Source organism: Pongo abelii, chromosome 9, assembly GCF_028885655.2.
Source record: "Pongo abelii isolate AG06213 chromosome 9, NHGRI_mPonAbe1-v2.0_pri, whole genome shotgun sequence".
Lineage (NCBI taxonomy): Eukaryota > Metazoa > Chordata > Mammalia > Primates > Hominidae > Pongo > Pongo abelii.
The window spans coordinates 33,469,355-33,489,194 of NC_071994.2; the positions used below are offsets into that span (position 1 = coordinate 33,469,355).

Here is a 19,840-nt window from a genome sequence, read left to right on the forward strand (position 1 = left end):
ACATGTAAAGAGCAATCATTTGTCCAGAGCTGCATACACTACACTAAAGAAAATTGTTTTGTCATATTCAACACAGTGTATATAATTGAATGGCCTGTTTAAAATTTAATTCTAAAGAATGAAGTATTTATTGTGGAAATTTTTTTATTTTTTTGAGACAGAGTCTTGCTCAGTCCCCAAGCCTGGAGTGTAGTAGCTTGATCTCAGCTCACTGCAGCCTTGACTCCCCTGGCTCAAGCAATCCTGCCACCTCAGCTGTCCCAGTACCTAGAAGTACAGGCGCACCACCATGCCCGGCTACTTTTTTGTATTTTTTGTAGAGATGGGGTCTTGTCATGTTGCCCAGGCTGGTCTTGAATTCCTGGGCTCAAACAATTCCTGCCTCAGCCTCCAAAAGTGCTGGGATTACAGATGCAAACCACTGCACCCAGCCTTTTTTTTTTTTAAGAGATGGTGTCTTGCTGTGTTGCCAGGCTAGTGGTATTTAACTCCTGGGCTCAAGCAATCCTCTTGCGTCTGCCTCCCAAGTAGCTGGGGCTACAGGCATATACCACTGTACCTGGCTCAGCTTTTTTTTTTTTTTTAAAGATTTGTTTTATAAACTTTTATTATTTTAAATTATTATTATTATTATTATTATTTTTAGAGATGGGGTCTTACTATATTGCCCAGGCTGGTCTTGAACTCCTAGGCTCAAGGGATCCTCCTGCCTCAGCCTTCCAGCCACCATATCCACCTTACATTGTGGAACTTTTGGGTAAAAGTAGACCATGCAGTAGTCATCAAAACTCACCCACAGTTTTAGAAGGCATATGCTTTGAATGGGTCTACTCCTTTTGTACTTTTATGAAAGTAAGCTATTTCAGAGCCATTGTGCTTGTGAAATGCTAATAAGAATTTAAGGAGAACTTTGCACTGTTCTTATTGGAACCTGGTGTTCCTTTGTATGTGAAGAATCATGTGAGGCTCTGTTACAATTTCAGATAAGGGTTGAATGAATACAGGGAATCCCAGAGGTGATCACATTGAGATTACAAGGTAGTATTCAGAAGTCAAATATTGGGGGCAGGGCGTGGTCGCTCATGCCTGAAACTAGCTCTTTGGGATGCCAAGGCAGGAGGACTCCTGAAGTCAGGAGTTCAAGACCAACCTGGGTAGCATAGCAAGATCCTGCCTGTCTCTATAAAAAATTAAGTTAAAAACAATTTGCCAGACTTGGTAGCATGCACCTATAGCTCCAGCTACTCAGGAGCTGTGGATCTCTTGAGCCCAGGAGTTTGAGGCTGCAGTAAGCACTGCACTCCAGCCTGGGTGACAGAACAAGATCCTGTCTCAAAAAAAAAGAAATCAAATACTAGGCATGGGTCAGACATAGAAGTCAGTTAGGACTAGATGACCCTAAATTATTGGCTATTTTTTCCTATTGAACTGAAACTTGACAAAGCTGAAAAACTGTCAGATTTTAAGAGCAAACAGGAGAGAACTTTGTTAGAAGAGCTGCCCAGAACCGATATGACCAATAGGTCATAAATTGCAACACAGGGATTTTTATCTATACATGGCTCAAGCATTGAGACTTAGGAATCTCATCAAGGAATACCTTGATACCTGTATTGCTATATATATATTTAATAAATATTTATTGCTATATATATATTTAATCTATACCCCAGGCATCCAAGTTTCTGAAAATTTGGACAAGGTTTAAGCTGCTTTACATTTATACTGTCTGGTTGCATAGGGTAAGCTAAAGGTTGTATCAAGATAACGGCGTCAGAGAATTTACTTCTTTAAACATTAAATTGGCCATACATACATGGCTAGCAAAACACCAGCAAATCAATATATCATGGCAAGATAGATTCTTGAAAACAATAAAACTGTATTTCTTTTTAAAACATTGCCATTTAGACATTTAATTAATTTTCAATTTAAATCAGAATCTTTTTTCCAATCAAAAGAGTTTGAATTAAATATTTAGAAATTATAGTGCTTTGGTTATTCCTGATTTAGAATTGTCATGTTAATTAGTACTTATAAAGTTGTGAGTGGGAAATTATTATTCATCAGAAAGATGAAGCACAGCTCTTTGGCACTGCCGTGTATTTCATGTTTGAGTCTGTATGCTCCTCAGGTTATTGGGAAGCATGGCACTGTCTAATCACTATCGTTCTGAAGATTTGTTAGACGTCGATACAGCTGCCGGAGGATTCCAGCAGAGACAGGGACTGAAATACTGTCTCCCTTTAACTTTTTGCATACATACTGGTTTGAGTCAGTACATAGCAGTGGAAGCTGCAGAGGGCCGAAACAAAAATGAAGTTTTCTACCAATGTCCAGTAAGTAGAACGTGTGTTTAAATATGGCATTAAGATGTGTTCTGATGGTTGTATAAATGCATGCATTAGGTATTTTCAGGATTGTAGAATGGGTATAGAATATTATGCATTTTAGTTATAGACCTCTCTAACTAGAGTTAATATTCTGACATAATGGCATGGAACCCAAGAGAAAACTTGACAGTTGAACATAAAAAACTAGTGTATATACAGAGGAAAAGCTGCGATTTGTCTTAAGGTATTTTAAGGAAAATTAATGAGGAGCTTTTTGTTGAAGTAATTAATTGTAATATGTGTTTCAGACTTTCCAAAAATTTAGTCTTTGAACATCCTTTGATTCATGCTTTGAGTGCAGTAGAAACTTTTAAAACTTTGTTCAGTGGGTATTTGATGTATCGAAAAATGTAGTTCTTTTTTAGGAGACTTTTATTGTTTTAATGTAACCACAGAACATATGGTATTGGTTTCAGTTAATAAAAATGAAAAAATAATTTTCAGTTATCAGTAATTTCTCAGTTACACAACCTCTGCCTTCATTTTTGCCTAGATATGAACTTTTTACTTAAAAAAGGAATTTAAAATAGAAAATTCTAAATTTTGGCTGGGTGTGGTGGCTCATGCCTGTGATCTCAGCACTTTGGGAGGCTGAGGCGGGTGGATCAACTGAGATCAGGAGTTTGAGACCAGCCTGGCCATCATGGCGAAACCCCACCTCTACTGAAAAAAAACACAGAAAAATTAGCCAGGTGTGGTGGCGCACGCCTTAGTCCCAGCTACCTGGGGAGGCTGAGGCAGGAGAATTGCTTGAGTCTGGGAGGTGGAGGTCATAGTGAGCTGAGATCGAGCCACTGCACTCCAGCCTGGGCAACAGAGCAAGGCTCCCTCTCAAAAAAAAAAAAAAGAAAATGCTTTTCATAGTTGAGACGTGACTCTATATAACATTTTACGTATTTAAAGAGCTTTTATAGCTTTTAACTTTTTAAAGCATTTTCATACTTTTTATCTCATTTTTTTACTTGATGTCTCCGTAAGGTTGTAGGATGGTAGCTTGGTCTCTCCATTTACTGAAAGAAGTGAGTAACCTAGAACTGCTCAGATCTCTTGACTCTGATTCAGAACCCTTTCTTCTAGGATAACAAGCCATATATCTTCTTATCTCAACTTTATTTTTATCTGTTTTGCCTCGTCTCCAGGGAAAGATACAGATAATGAACAATGAAAAATTAAGTAAAATATGTTTTTATCGATTGCATTCTTTTTCTCACCTAGGACCAAATGGCTCGAAATCCAGCTGCTATTGACATGTTTATTATAGGTAGGAAAGAAAAAAGTCTTTTTTCCCCCTTCTTCTTCTTCCTGGATATAATAAAAAAATTAAAATGGTAAAAACTTTTTCAGCTACTTTAGCAGCTGGCAGTTTCATACTTGGATGTCTTTAAGGTTTGCTGGTTTATAAAGTACCTCATCTAGGTTTTCATTAGAACCGTTTTTGTATTGAATATTTTTAATTTTGAAAAAAGCCAATCCATATACAATCTCATGCTCTGAGGACTCTTCTATAAGGCAATGAAATACGTAGAATTGCTGTGAATGTGTATATATTTTTCTTAACATGCACATGTATTATTCATTATATTCATGTATAATTGGAGATACAGATATATAAAGCAACTTTAAACTTTTTCTCTTTTGGTGCTAATGCAGTAGCATTAAGATACTAAGTCACATTAGAGACCTCCAAAGCAACAGTCTTTAGGGACTAATAATAAACTCTATGCCTCATAAACTCCTTGGTACAACTAGTTTTTCTTGGCCTTAAAAGAGTATTTCTTATAGGTTTTGAGAACCCTTCAATTTGTAAGTAACTACAGCTCACCCCTTTGCTATTTATCCCATCTTGTCTTGTTTGGATTTTGATCATCCAGAGAAGATTCCTTCAGACTGTCCATTCTGCTTTTTAAGGGTACTGACTGACATATATTAAACATCTCCATATGTGAATAGTAAAGGGTCCTTGTAGACTGAGGCATTTATATTCACTTCTGTCTTCTCATTGGATCTTTGAACATTGTATGAGTCTCTATTTGTTCTATACTATGGCACATTCCACATTCATGGTGTACTTCACAATATCAAGATCTCACCCTTACCTAGTAAGTTATAAAAAGCTTTTAAATGTAGGTCCTGGCTTTCAGCTCACTCTGACTCATGTGGTCTCTGGTTTCTAAGTTAAGCACCCTCTGGAGGTTTTTCCTGTGCTCATTGCCCTCGTTGGTATTTTTGCATAGCACACCCTTTCAGAGATTACCATAGTGGCTGTGGTCCAGCAGTGCTACTCAGTTTATAAATGGAAGGCAGCTGAGTGCTAAGGTAAGCTGCTGCCCAACCTCTGTGAGTTCCTTACTCTTAGTTTGGTGCTCATCTGACATGGTATGTAGAACCTCACCACTCCAGCAGAATGCTAAGGTATAATAATACTATGCCAGTAGCTGGGATTTCTCTTAAAATGGGACAGCAAAGCAAAAGATTGAGAGACACTGAGAAGAGATGAGGTGGGAAGTTAATGCAGGGAGGAAGGACTAAAAAGGAGCTTCCTTTCAGCTGCCTTGATAAAGCTCCAGAACCATCAGAGAGACCCCAACACATGGGCTCACTTTAAAAGGTAAATTACCTTAGAACATATAAATTGCATCTTGATTCAACTAAGTTTGCTTAGACTGGTAACACACAAAATGGCATATCCTGTTGTTCAGTGTACTATTAATAGGTATTTAAGAAAACTGGAATCTGTCAGATAAGTTTAGTAGTGAATGTGGCCTAGTCTGTCCTCATCTTAAAGAATACACTCTGGTATGTATTGTAATAAAATAAGGTAGATTAAAATACACCATGCCAATTTTTTTTATGCAAACCACAAATTTGTTTTTACTTATATAACTTTTTTCCACAAAATACACATATATATGATTTTTTAAAACTCTTTCAGAGAAAGTACTAGTGCTAAAACGTAAAATTATACCTTCTATGAGTTTTAATGACATTATTTATATAGCTTCTTAATATCTTACTCAAAGTAGGTACATGATCAGTGAGCCTTGAATACAATAGTGTTTAATAAATAATGGGTCAGAATGGGTCATTAATAGATATTGAGGAAAGAGCCAACTATTATAGTTTGCCTTCTCTCAGTTGATGCCTTTTAAAAGTTTAAAGCCTTGTACCCTTAGATGTAAGCCAAATTGTATCTTCTATCATTCCCTAAATAGAATAATTAGTAAACACTATAAATTTAGCATCTGACATTCAGTGTGACAGAGTGTAGAAACTGGGTTACAAAGAAATTCATTGTTGAACAACATTAATTAAAAGACTAATATATTCTAGGCACTGAGATGTATTAACAGTAAATAATGGGGGGTCTGACAGAGTTATGTTAAATATTACCTAGAAGGGGTAAACATTATTAATTCATGTAAATACTTGTTATAATCCAATCATTAGATCACAGATATATGGTCTGGACTAGACTGTTCCAGTAATCCTTTTCTGCTTTGAGCTGGTCACTAAGAATATGGAGGACCGCTGTGCAATTAAATCTATAGTAGTGTGCAACTAGACCACTTTGGGATTGGCCCGATGCACAGAACCCCACAATGCCATGTCCCTGGTAGATGTCCAGACTGAGCCTGGCTTCTGCCAAAATTTTGTGCTTGAGTCAGGATGTACCTGGACCAGGGACGTCTGAGAATAGGTGCTGATATTTTTCTTGTAGTTTCTTCCTAGACATAGCTGTATTTCCTTTGTTCTATATGTTCAATAAATTACAGACAGAAGGCTCTTCATTCTTGTACCAGAATGAATTAAAGTTTACAATTTGATTAATTATAAGCATAAAAAAATAGTTTGAAGGTCATTGGAGGATTCTCTAACAATAGTTGGGGGGATGAAGAGGGGGAGAATCCCAAGGAAATAAGGTGGATAGAATTGAGAATAGAAATTGATCTTATAAATGATTAGTACAATTATATCTATAAACGTTTCTAGTTTTGGTATCACATTCTAAAGCATAGAGGAATTACAATTGTTTCTTGTAAAGAACTATTTGTTCTTTTCTTTTTTTCTCCCTTTCCTGGTTTATAGGTGCTACTTTTACTGACTGGTTTACCTCTTATGTCAAAAATGTTGTATCAGGTGGCTTCCCCATCATCAGAGACCAAATTTTCAGGTATTTTATTTGGGTCTTTTTGGATTGAAATGATTGTAAATCAGAGAAAAATGATAAGTCACAGATCATGAAATGAAGTTTCCCAAGAAGGTTGATAATAGAACCTCTCTATTGAGGTTTATAATAGAAGATTGTCTTCAGTCTCACTATTTTATTCTCACTTTAAAGCCAAACATCTAAATGCTTAGACAACTGGTATTTTTCCTATCCAGAAGAATCAAGAAAAAGCTGATTTTGATTTAGAAACTATGGGTTAATAGTATCTATATAATTTGTTTTTGAAAAAAACCAAAAAGTTATTTGGCAACTGATAGATTTATTATGAATAGCAAGTCAGTAACTGTTAATTCCTGGCAAATATTTATTATCTCTAAATGGAACATTCAGGTAGGGAGTATTGGAGGTAACATTCAGGTAGGGAGTATTGGAGGTAATACTGGTTCATAATAGCCTGGTTGGCAGAAATGATGGATTGATTATACATTAGAGGCTTCCGAGAACAGCATACTTGCACATTTTTATTGTCAGAGCCATCATTTAGCATTGGACATCATGTAGCTGGGTTTTCAGATGTCCCAAAAGTTTCCTTAGCCCTGGAAACTGAATAAGCTCATTTTTGTTTCCAAGCTAATTACCAATCCATTATTTGAACCACTGATCATTGAACCTTGATTGCTGTCATTACTGATCCAGAGTCACCAAGGTTTTGTAGTTTGTTTCTAGTTTCCTTCTAAGTTTAATAGGACTATACCCAAATATTATTTAACTTTTCTGGGTCTGAAATACGATTTAAATTTTTCATCCTAAAGTATAACCTATTTTGCATTGTATCTTTTAAATCCTGTAGTTGATTTTAAAATGTTTAATTTTTAAATTACCTAGATATGTTCACGATCCAGAGTGTGTAGCAACAACTGGGGATATTACTGTGTCAGTTTCCACATCGTTTCTGCCAGAACTTAGCTCTGTACATCCACCCCACTATTTCTTCACATACCGAATCAGGTGAGAATTTTAAATGGGGTCGCCTTTCAGTTAATGGTGGGATATATCCAATGGACATGTTGCTATTGTCCCATTTGACATGATATGTAAGACACATTTTGAAAGAACTTGCTAAAGTTTGGAGGAAGGTGGATACATTTTCTACAAGATAGTGTTCATGGAGGACTTTGACTTCATATTAACCTCTAAGTTAAGTTATTTCTTGAAAATATACTGGGTATTAAGTATTGTGCCAGATACTGTGGAAATGGACCACTAAGTTGTAGTCGTCATTAAAGCTCTAAGTTGTAATGCATTCTAGAAGCTGTCAAATTGCCATAATAAAGTCATGCATTTTAAATTTCATCTGGCCTATTTATATTCAATTAAAAAATCGAATAAATGTGTAATTGAGTGCTTCATGGATGTCAGGCATAGTGTTAGACATTGAATTTTATTAAATAAGTAGCAAATATTTTAAATTTACGTTAGTTAGAAGTATTCTGTGCTATGACACAAAGATAACTCATTGCCCTAAGGGATTAAGGATACTGTGTTTTAAAATATATTTTTATATATTTTATGTTATATATAAGTATATTTTAAAATACACATACATGCATATATGCATACAGGAAGTATTTTAGTAAAATATAACTACCAGGAAGCATCCTAGGATTTCCATACTGTATGCAGCCTTTGCTATATCCAAGTACACATGTATAGATATTTGTTGTTTACTTGTTTGATTTAGATCCTGCCTAGGATTGAGATGTGCTCAAAATAAAAATACCAACACATACTTATAGGGTACTCAAAGTGAAAATAAGAGACACCAGATTCCTAGGGAAAGGGGAAAGTGATAGCATTGGGAAACAGAGTCAAAGTGTAATCCCAGGCAGGACGTGGTGGCCCATGCCTATAATCGCAGCACTTTGGGAGGCCAAGGTGGGAGGATTGCTTGAGCTTGGGAGTTCAAGACCAGCCTGGACAACATAGTGAGACCTTGTCTCCACAAAAATTTCAAAAAAAATTAGCCAGGTGTGGTGGCACATGCCTGTAGTCCCCAGCTACTAGAGGAGCTGAGGCAAAAGGATGGCTTCAGACTAGGAGGTCAAGGCTGCAGTGAGCTCACGATTATGCTAGTGCACTCCAGCCTGGGTGGCAGAGTGAGACCCTGTCTCAAAAAAAAAGTGTAATCCCAGTAACTGGTGACATCTTGCCTTAAACTGTCTAGAAACTAATGGAAAAAAGGAAAATGGGTTTGTATAGTCTTATGCAGTTAAAGAGAGACTTTCAGTTCTCTGGAGGTTTTTCATGGCACTATATTCTAGAAAGCATTTGCCAAATTGATCTTTATTTGAACAGCAAAAGATTGTTGTCACCATTATGTTGCACATTTTATGTTGCCCTTTCTGTTGCTGATCCACACTGACAGTCAAATGCATAAGTTGAGTGAAAGCATTTTTGTAGGGGGATCAAGTTAATGAAGCCAGTATCTTTGAGAACTTAGAAAAATAGATGGCTAACATGGACTTTGGGTTGGGTTTCTTAATTTTTTGGAAATTTTTCTTCATAGTATTAGCCTGAATACTGTATCTCTTAAACCAAAGAAACAAAGAAGCCAGATTTTTGTCTCTACCACCCCATTCCCTTCTCTAGGATTGAAATGTCAAAAGATGCACTTCCTGAGAAGGCCTGTCAGTTGGACAGTCGCTATTGGAGAATAACAAATGCTAAGGGTGACGTGGAAGAAGTTCAAGGACCTGGAGTAGTTGGTATGGAACCCAAGATTTAGGTTTATACATTAATTCCTTAGAAGAAATGTTAGACTTTGCGTCATAAATATAACGTATAAAGGTCATTATCCTATTAATGTAATCCCTTAAGCATTAACTTTTCTGAAATAATAGCACACTCAATTATTCAGGGATTGATTTCCCTTTTTGTGGATCACCTGGGGTCCTTTGCTTTTCCTTCTTTTATTTTTTTTTTAACTGGTTCATTATTCATTATATTTTGTGGGTTAGAACACATAGGGCAGAAAGGGGGAAATGAATTTTGTATTGGTCATGTTTTTTGAAGTTTGGGGGGAAATGTTAAAATTAATGGCATGAATTTTTATTGTTTGTGGATTTCAGTCACTTTAGTTCTTGTTACCATTGTCATTTGGCTTTCTTAAAGATTATGATTATCTGAAGTCTCTGAGCCCTCAGATTCTTCAGGTTTGAATATATGCTCCAGGAAAATAACATATTTATGCTATGTACTTCTGTTATCAGTCCTAAGCATATACAGAATTCAGTTTAAGGTTTTCTAAATTCATTGCCATGAATAGATCTACATGTTTACTTAACAAATTTTTTTCGTGGGCTTGAGTCCACGAATTTTTTCTGGATCTAGTGCTAAGAGAGAGGCTTTATTAAAGCCACAGTTCTTTTTCTGCCATTTGGTCCAGTGGTATAAGGACTCTCCCTTGTGAGTGCCATTTGTCTGGTCTGAATGCTTAGGATGCATCTTCACAATTTTATGTTTTTGTTTCTTGCTACTTTAAAAATATCTAGATTACCTTATCTCTGTTTGAACTGGTGTCTGTGATGCTTTTTATTACTCATGTCTTAAAGGTTGTGTCTTCAATGCCTCAAAGCTTTTTGAAAAAGAAACATGCTTGTTCTGTTTTTTTTTTTTTTTTTTTTAACTAGATACTTCCCACTTTCTACATTGTAGGGAATTTGAGGAATATATTTAAAAAATGTTGAGAGGGCTAGGCGCAGTGGCTCACGCCTGATATCCCAGAACTTTGGGAGGCCAAGGTGGGCGGATCACCTGAGGTCAGGAGTTTGAGACCAGCCTGGCCAGCGTGGCAAAACCCTGCCTCTACTAAAAATACAAAAATGAGCCGGGCATCGTGGCAGGCACTTGTAATCCCAGTTACTCAGGAGGCTGAGGTGGGAGAATAGCTTGAGCCCGGGAGGTGGAGTTTGCAGTGAGCTGAGATCACACCACTGCACTCCAGCCTGGGCAACAGAGCAAGACTCTGTCTCAAAAAAAAAAAAAAAAAGTCAAGAGGAATAAAATACCTACTCATTGTCCTATCACTGTTAACATTTTGTTACATTTTCTTTCGGAATTTTTTTTTCTAACTGTGCATTTACTATTATATAGTTTACATAATGCCATGGAGACCATACCTTATTTATTGTAATAAAGAAATGAATTTTATACTTTGGTTTATTGTTACTGTTTTCCCTGCAGGTGAATTTCCAATCATCAGCCCAGGTCGGGTATATGAATACACAAGCTGTACCACATTCTCTACAACATCAGGATACATGGAAGGATATTATACCTTCCATTTTCTTTACTTTAAAGACAAGATCTTTAATGTTGCCATTCCCCGATTCCATATGGCATGTCCAACATTCAGGGTGTCTATAGCCCGATTGGTAAGTTAAATTTTCCTCTAGTGCTGATTTACATGACTTTGTAGGGTTAACACTGCAGATAAGGCAGGCAAGTAGTTTATAAATAGTGTTCCAGAGAACCCTAGAGATTTTGAGGAAGTATCTTGGGGGTCATGTGAATTTGTTGAGAGAAATGGACAAGTAAATGAGGCTCCATAGTCTCTAACCAGAGAATTTCTGCTGTTTTAAAGATTCAACTTGTTTTTCACTGTTGAGTGGCCTAAATGTAGATTATGAGAAATACCACATTAGACCAGTTAGAATCAGCTTTAAGACTGGGAAAACAACTTCTTACAGTGTTTTTGCTCAAACTTCCAATTTAATGTCAAATAAACAAATATTCCATAAAGATCATTATAAAGAAAATTTAATGTGTAGATGTGTACTTTTGGCAGTCTCTCTGGGATCATTTCTTAAGTCAATTAGGTATATTTTTTAAAATCTCGTTTTTAGGGTTACCTTATGACAAGTGTAACAGTAACTCCAACCTTAGAGACTATAACATGATTAAAGAAAATTATGAAGCTCCAGTTATACAATGGGGATAAAATATGAATTATATACCCAGAATGCAATTGAGTTGTAGGTGTTGAATCTTTGGAAAATGCCCTCGAGCTTCTGGAATGACCCTGATGGATGGGTATAAGTTTGGAAAGATGGACATGATATTAATCTGACCCAGAGCTGACACATTTTCAACTCCAGTTTGAAAAGAGAAGGATGATAATGTGACTTTGGGCCATTACCTGTGTGGCATATCTAGTGAAAAGAATCTACAGTGTGCATTTGGAAGTGAAGATTTAGCTTTCTTCCCAGTGGAGGAATGCCAGAAACTGTATTTCCAGTACTGGGAATTTGCTACTTCGCGTAACAGAATTCCTTTTTTGACTGGCCCAGTATCTGTATGAGTTTGGAATAATCTTATCCTTAAATGTTTGATATGATTCATCAGTGAAGTTATCTGGGGCTAGAGTTCTGTTTGTGGGAAAATTTTGAAATTTGAATTTAATTTCTTTAATATTCATATTTTCTATTTCCTCTTGTTTCAGTTTTGATAATTTGTGCCTTTCAAGGAATTTGTCCATTCCATCTAAATGTTGAATTTATTGGTATAAAGTTATTGACAGTATTCCCTTGATATCCTTTTAATGGCTACAAAAGCCATAGTCACATGTCCTCTTTTGTTCTTAGTATTGTTAATTTATATCTTCTCTTTTGTTCATTGCTTTAGTTAGGAGTTTGTAATTTTTATTGATCATTTAAAGGAGCAACTTTTGGTTTTACTAATTATCTCTATTTGCTTATTTTCTATCGCATTGATTTCTGCAGTTATCTTTATTTCTTTCCTTCTACTTTGAGTTTAATTTGCTTTTCTTCTAGCTTTTTTAAGGTAGAAGTTTATATTAGTAATTTTAGACCTTCTCTCTCCAAGCACGTTTTAGCTGCATTTCACGAGTTTTGATGTGTTTTCATGAACATGTAGTTCAAAATAGTGTTAGATTTCCCTTGTAATTTAATTTTGATCTATGACTTTTCTAGAAATGTGTTAATTTTCAAACATTTGGGGAGTTTTCAGTTATCTTTTGGCTATTGATTCTTTAAATTTATTGCGGTTAGAGAATTTGCTCTGTATTTTCAATTCTAAATAATGGCCCAAAATTATGGTTTATCTTGGTAAATGATCCTTGTATATTTGAAAATAATGTACATTCTGCTATTTTGGGGAATATTATTCTATAAATGATAGGTCAAATTGGTTGACAGTTTTTTTCAAGTCTTCTGTGTACTTGCTGATTTTTTTTTTTTGGTCTTGTCCTATCAACAAGTGAGAGATGATTGTTGAAATCTCCAAATATAATTATAGTTTTTTGTTTCTCTTTTTAGTTCTGTCAGGTTTGCTTCATGTATTTTGAAGCTGTATAATTATATGCAAATATGCTAAGGATTATTATGTATTTTTAATGACATGATTCTTTCATCATTATGAAATCTCCGTCTTTATCGCTGATAATATTCCTTGTCCTAAAGTTCAAAGAGCATTGAGGTTTGTTTTGGCAGGCAGTTGAGTTACTATTGGGTTGACTTGATCCTTTGGAATCTTGTTTGTTTTTAATGTTTGTTAGGGTGGGAGTAAAGTAGTCTTTATTTAAGGACGGTGGTTGTCAACTTTCACTCTCATGACCCCTTGAAACTCTAAAAACTTATTGAGAACTCCGAAGAATTCTTGCTTATGTGGATTGTATTAACACTGACCATATCAGAAATTAAAACTGAGAAAGTTTTACAATATTTACTTATTAGTTCCTTTTCAAATGACAATAATAAACCCATTTCATGTTCAGCTCTCTCTTAACTATGTTCTTTCTTATTAGTTTTCGTTTCCTTCTAACCACAAATAAACATATAAAATCTTGACCTGCCTTGTGGAAAATGTTTTCTCTCAAGGATGAGAAATAAAATGAGAATTCTGGACTTACTTCTTATCACATTAAAAAAGCCATGGGGGTTGTATTTGTTGACCTTTCCTGTTTGTATATTAGTTTCCTGATATGGAGGATTGTTCTGCTTTTTCGTCCTCTACCAGTCTGATTAATTCGTAGGCTTAACACTTCCTTTTTCTTTCTCCTTGGAATGCCTCTTGGAATATGCATTAGTTGGTCTTATGTCTTTTCTTGGTCTAGGTGGTGTGTGTGTTTGGCTTGTTTGGGGCACTTTTAGAGGCTCCAGCTGCACATTTCCACTCCTCTCTGTGTGTTCCTCTCTGCATCTGCTGTTTGTATGTGTACACTTTTTTTCTGAGCAATCTTTCTCCTTAGCCACATTGAGTTCTTTAACAGTTTTTCTGTTTTCTTCTTCATTAAGATAATTAATAATCATAATACTCAGATATCATGTTTTAGAATTTCCTAAGCCTTTCCCTTTCTCACCTTTTGGACCTCCTAACTGAATTTCAGTCTTCATTCCTTAGATTAAAAAAATAAATCCAAAGATAAAAGAATGTAATGTCTTATAAGTCGTATCAGTGTATATTTTCTCTGTTGTTGTTGTTAGTGTTATAATAAATCCTAAGTGACACAATTCTTTTCTCCTACATTAATTCATTTGCTTGTACAACAACTATTTATTGAGTACTGTGATAAACAATATAATCAAATTCCCTGCCTTGGAATTTACATTCCAATTCGAAGAGACAAAAACTGTAACAATAAACACTATGTCCTTATATTAAGTAGTAATAAGTGCTGTGGAGAAACAGCAGAGTAAAGGGGATAAAGAACATATTGTTAGGTTGTTCTAATATAAAGATGTGTCAGGAGAGGCCTTGGTGACATTTAAGCTGAAACGTGAAAGTAGCAGAGGGAGTTAGGTGGATATGTGGGAGACGAGTGGTCGAAGCAAAGGAGCAGCACGTGTGGAGGTTCCAAAACAGTAATGTGCTTGGTGTCTTGACCCAAGGAGGCCAGTGTAGCTGGAGTGTAGTGAACAACAGGGAGAGGGGCTGGAGATTAGATCAGAGGGATAATGGGGTGCTGGATCACGTAACACCATAAAAGCCTTGGTGGAAGGACTCTGGCTGACATCATGCCCCAAGTTGCCCCGTACTTTCCAGAATACCAAGTAGGTCCTTGCTGTTCAGAATTCTGTTCAATGTAGCAACCCCTCCCATTGCGTCTTCAAATGTGTGAGAGAGAACATTGACAGCAGAGTAAGTCATGGCTTGATTACAGACATTGCATGGGCGGAATTGACATTTCCAAGAGATATTCAGATGCACGTTCAACATCACTACTGTCCTAATCTGAGAGCCTCCAACAAGGTAATTTTAAAATAGAGGCTGTCATTTCCTTCCAGTGTGGGTTGATCTTAGGTATGTACTTATAATGAATCGGCAAAGTGACACTGTGATTTCTGAGTTAGAAAAAGGTAATATTCCTTCAGCCTAGGGTTTTGTCTTTCTCTCCTGGGACATGTGTCTTTGACACCCTGAACCACCATGTAAGAAGTCCAGCTACCGTGAAGCCGTCATGCAGAAGAGACCATATAGAGACATCACATAGAGAGAGAGGGAGGCACCCAGGAGCCCCAGCGGTTTCCGACTCCAGATATTTGGATCATCCTGCGCGGGTACCAGACATGTGAATGAAGAAGCTCGTGAGATGACTGCAGTTCCAGCTACCATCTGACTGCAGCATCACGGGACACCCCAACCCAGAACCACCCCACTGAATACTTCCCAAATACCAACCCACATGAACCATGAGAGACAATAATGACTGTTGTTGTTTCAAGCCACTAAAAAAAATAAAAAATTTTTTTAAAAAAGTAGAGGCTACTGATGGTTGAATTGAAATGATATGTCTTTATGGTAGGAGCTCAATAAAAATCTTAGATTTCTTGTTGACAGTGCATAAAAGTTACCAGTAGAGGTCATACTTGATTAATATTTTCATATCCTCTTTTCTGTAAGTATATAGCTTAATAATTATTATTCAGTATATGAATATAAGCTCAGTGAAACTATCTTGGATTGTTACAAGTGGTCTGTTTGCTACCTTCTATGAATTACCAACTACTGTATATAAAATAAGTACTGGCTTAGTGAAATATTTACCATTAAAACCATACTGAGCTGGGCTGGGTCACATGCACCTGTAGTCCCAGCTACTCGGAAGGCTGAGGTGGGAGAACTGCTTGAGCCCAGGAGTTCGAGGCTAGCCTAGGCAACATAGCAAGAACTCGTCTCTAAGAAAAACTAAATAATTTTTTTAAAAAGAAGATCTTCCATTAAACAACAACAAAAAAAACCACACTGAGCATTATTTAACACAAGATACAGAATCCACTCCAGAATCTTGCATCAGCATGTGTGTTGTGAGAATCCACTGTTCAAGTCTATGGAAATTCATATTTGGCGTGTCTGGTTGTTTGAATTCTAGATAAATGAGAATTTACATGAAATAACTGTAAAAAACTGATAGATGCTCTTCTTATCAAAAGATTGTTTTCTCTTTCAAGGAAATGGGTCCTGATGAATATGAAGAGATGGAAGAAGAGGAGGAGGAGGAAGAGGAGGAAGATGAGGATGATGATTCAGCAGATATGGATGAATCAGATGAAGATGATGAAGAGGAGAGACGGAGGAGAGTCTTTGATGTTCCCATTCGCAGACGCCGCTGCTCACGCCTTTTTTAGCAAGTCTTCTGCTGATGGAAGCACTAGGATGATTCTAGGCTGTTAGATTTCTCAATAATGTAAATAACTAAATTGTTCTCTGCATATAGCAGGAAAACTAGCATGAAATATTGTTTCAGGCCCTGGGTTCTATGTGACACTACATTAGGAATTGGATTGTTTGGGTTTGCTTTGTATTTTTGAGGTAGAGGAGGAAATGGGAATCTTTTTTTTCCTCTTCCAGGAGTCAATGGAAGAATAGTTCTCTAGCTAAGGAACGGACATACCTTTGTTTTAACATATTTTATACTTAACAAAAATGTAGAAATGGAGAGGGAACTGTTTTGAATAAGGATTTAAAATACCTGCACAAGGATAGAGAGAAACTATGTGACTAATTCTGTGAAAAGACTTCTTGCAGTTGTGAGTTATTTAGAAATGATCAAAATTTGTAATTAGGCTAATCCATTTAAGTGATTCCTAATATTTTGTACTCACAGAGAACTAATTGACTAAACAACTTGAACACTAGTGGTTTGTCCTTAGACAATCTGTCTTTGAATTTAAAGTCTTTATCGCTAAGACCTTGACTTTAAATTTTTCATCACTACAACCTTGAATTTAATTTCAGGTCTTCAACATGATGACCTTGGATTTAATTTAAAGTCTTCAACTCTATGTGCTTTATCATATTATTCACAGATGCATTTTTGAAATGTAGTATGTAAAAGTATGTAATGTGCTGTTTATTAACAAAAGATTGTTCACAACATCTCATGTAGTTTAAATTTGTAAATACTGCTTCTGTTTTGGTTCTCCTTTATACACTTGACTGTCTTTGTGATAAGTGACATGAATTTTATGTTAGGATTAAGTATGTTTTCCTGAAACTTGGATTTATTTTGTAATTATATAATTGAGAGTTAAGAATGAAATCCTTCAAGTGTTAAAAACTCACATTTTAAAAACAAATTTTGGTTCCAATTCTGTATTTTGTATAATTGCCTATTTTCCATAAACTAATGTTAGCCTTTGCTTTTAAGGTAGAAGATGGGATGGATTCTTGCTGACCTGCTGCAAAAGTAGCAGGTCCACTCAAAGTCATCTCCTAGCTTTAACTGTATCGTCTTGTGTGCTCCACCATCCATTTTCCCCCAAGAACAGTTATTTTGTAGAGAAAACTATAAGAAAAGGAAGTGGCATTTAAGGCTAAGCAGCTGCCATTAGGGAACATGAAGACAAACTTACCCTTTCATATTCACACATGTCAAGATGTTCTGAAATAGACTAAGTCATTTTTCATGTTTACTTTTCATTTAATAGAGTATAATCAGGCTATCAAATCCTATTATGGCTATCCTTTTTTTCTTTTTTTTTTTTTTTTTGAGACAGAGTCTCACTCTGTGGCCCAGGCTAGAGTGCAGTAGCATGATCTCGGCTTACTGCAAGCTCCGCCTCCTGGGTTCACACCATTCTCCTGCCACAGCCTCCCAAGTAGCTGGGATTACAGGCGCCCACCACCACGGCTGGCTAATTTTTTGTATTTTTAGTAGAGACAGGGTTTCACCATGTTAGCCAGGATGGTCTCAATCTCTTGACCTCGTGATCTGCCTGCCTCAGCCTCCCAACGTGCTGGGATTACAGGCGTGAGCCACCGCCCCCGGCAGCTATCCTTTTTCGAAAAAAAGTCAATTGTCTTTGTTTAGCTTGTTATAACAAAATACCTTAGACTGAGTAATTTACAAACAATAGAGATTTATTGCTCACAGTTCTGGAGGGTGGGAAGTCCAAGATCAAGGCATCAGCAAATTTGGTGTCTGGTAAGTACCCACTCTCTGCTTCAAAGATGGCACCTTCTTGCTGTGTTTTATGTGGTGGAAAGGGCAAACAAACTTCCTTAGGCCTCTTTTATAAGGGCACTAATCCCCTTCATGAGGGCAGAGCCTAAAGGCCTTACCTCTTAATACTATTGCTTTAGGGATTGGATTTCAACAATTTGGGGGAACAAAAACATTCAGACCATAGCATCAAACCACTTAATGTTTTCAAAACCGAACTTTTCCAATAAAGCAGTAATCAAAAACTAGTAAATCTTGGCCATTAAAGGTGGCCCTGGAATCCCTTGCCATTTTTTCTTTCTCTTCTTGATGACCTCTCTCTTTATTTCCAAAGTACTTATGATGCCCCAAATCTCCCTTCCAACTCTGTTTAACCCTTGCTCCTCAGAATGCTTTGATTTGCTTTATCCTCTCATCAGAATTCACATTCTCTTAGTATGTTGAATGAGTGACCTCTAGTTCATACTGAGGTGTAGTTTTTTGTTTGTTTTTTTCAGACATTCTTGCTGTGTCTCCCAGACTGGAGTGCAGTGGCATGATCTCGGCTGACTCCAACCTCCACCTCCCAGGTTCAAGTGATTCTCATGCCTCGGCCTCCAGGGTAGCTGGGATCACAGGTGTGCACCACCATGCCCTTTTTTTTGCATTTTTAGTAGAGCCAGGGTTTCACTATGTTGACCAGGCTGGTCTCAAACTCCTGTCTTTAAGTGATCCTCCTGCCTCCAGCTCCCAAAGTGTTGGGATTACAGGTGTGAGCCACTGCGCCCAGCCTAACGTGAAGTGTGTTGGTAACAAGCTTCTGTATTTTCTGCTATTGGCAAGAATGCTTATTCACATGTAACAGGAATTTAACAGTTGGCATTAATGTTGCCCAAACCAGACTCTACTTTTGGTGGAGAAAAGGCCATTTCTGGTTCTTGAAAACACAACTGATTTTTTTTTTTTACTAATTTCTCTGAGGCTTGATGTATCACTAGAATAAGACAAATATCTAAATTAACAGTAGCTTAAATAGTTTGGGGGTGGTTATTCTTGCGAATAGTCAGAGGTAGCTAGTTCAAGGCTGACATGATGGCACAGTGGTGTTATCAACAGTCCAGATTGGCTCCATCTTTCTGACCTGCCATCCTTAGCACAAGAATTTCCTCTCAAAGAAGATCATGGTTGCATACTGGCTGCTGCAGGCATATTGTATTCACAAAAGGATGATGATAACAAGGTAAAATGAAGTGGAAAATGAAAAGTGAGGCATGAGGCTGGAGAGGTAAACTGGCCAGGTCTCTAGCAGCCGTGTGGAGGGCAAGCAGAGAAGGGGCAGGGGATGCAGGAATTAACATGGGCAACATGGGGACCTGGTATTAAGGAATTGTAATGGCTCAAGTAACGCAAACTACAGATCTGAATTAGCACAGTAGCAATGTGAAAAGGGAATGAAATTGAGATATTGGAATGGTAAAATAGGCAGGAATGGCTGAGTAGATGTGAGGGAGTGGAAGAGGTCCACGTTGATTCCTAGGTTTCTGTCTTCATTTATGAAAAAAATGCAGGAAAAGCAGTCAATCTTTAAAGATGAATTCAGATTTGTGCACATTACGTTCAAGATGTCTGTGGAACATATAAGTGAAGATGTCCAGCAGTCAGCTGGATATGAATATGAAGATAGGGGGAGTGGTAAGGGATGGAGACTGAGACTTTTGAATCATCTGCAAACATACATCCCAAGGTAAAAGAGTAGATACACTATAGTCTCCCAGGGAGCACACATAGCCATGGTTCTCAGTCTAATCCTGGGACACCAAATTATTAGTGGGTAAAGGA

General features: G+C 36.9%; 1 protein-coding gene across 6 annotated transcripts in view; it reads left to right on the plus strand.

Moving 5' to 3' along the window:
• FBXO3 (F-box protein 3) overlaps nucleotides 1-17,156 on the plus strand; it is a 33,613-nt gene extending 16,457 nt beyond the window's left edge. Inside the window, exons 5-11 of one of the 6 annotated variants that reach the window (XM_009246481.4) lie at nucleotides 2,135-2,339; nucleotides 3,609-3,654; nucleotides 6,480-6,564; nucleotides 7,447-7,569; nucleotides 9,211-9,326; nucleotides 10,804-10,994; nucleotides 16,029-17,156. In XM_009246481.4, the coding sequence (XP_009244756.1) occupies nucleotides 2,135-2,339; nucleotides 3,609-3,654; nucleotides 6,480-6,564; nucleotides 7,447-7,569; nucleotides 9,211-9,326; nucleotides 10,804-10,994; nucleotides 16,029-16,205 (943 nt within the window). In that variant the 3' untranslated portion in view covers nucleotides 16,206-17,156. 6 annotated transcript variants of the gene reach the window in all.
• The last annotated feature ends 2,684 nt before the right edge of the window (nucleotides 17,157-19,840 follow it).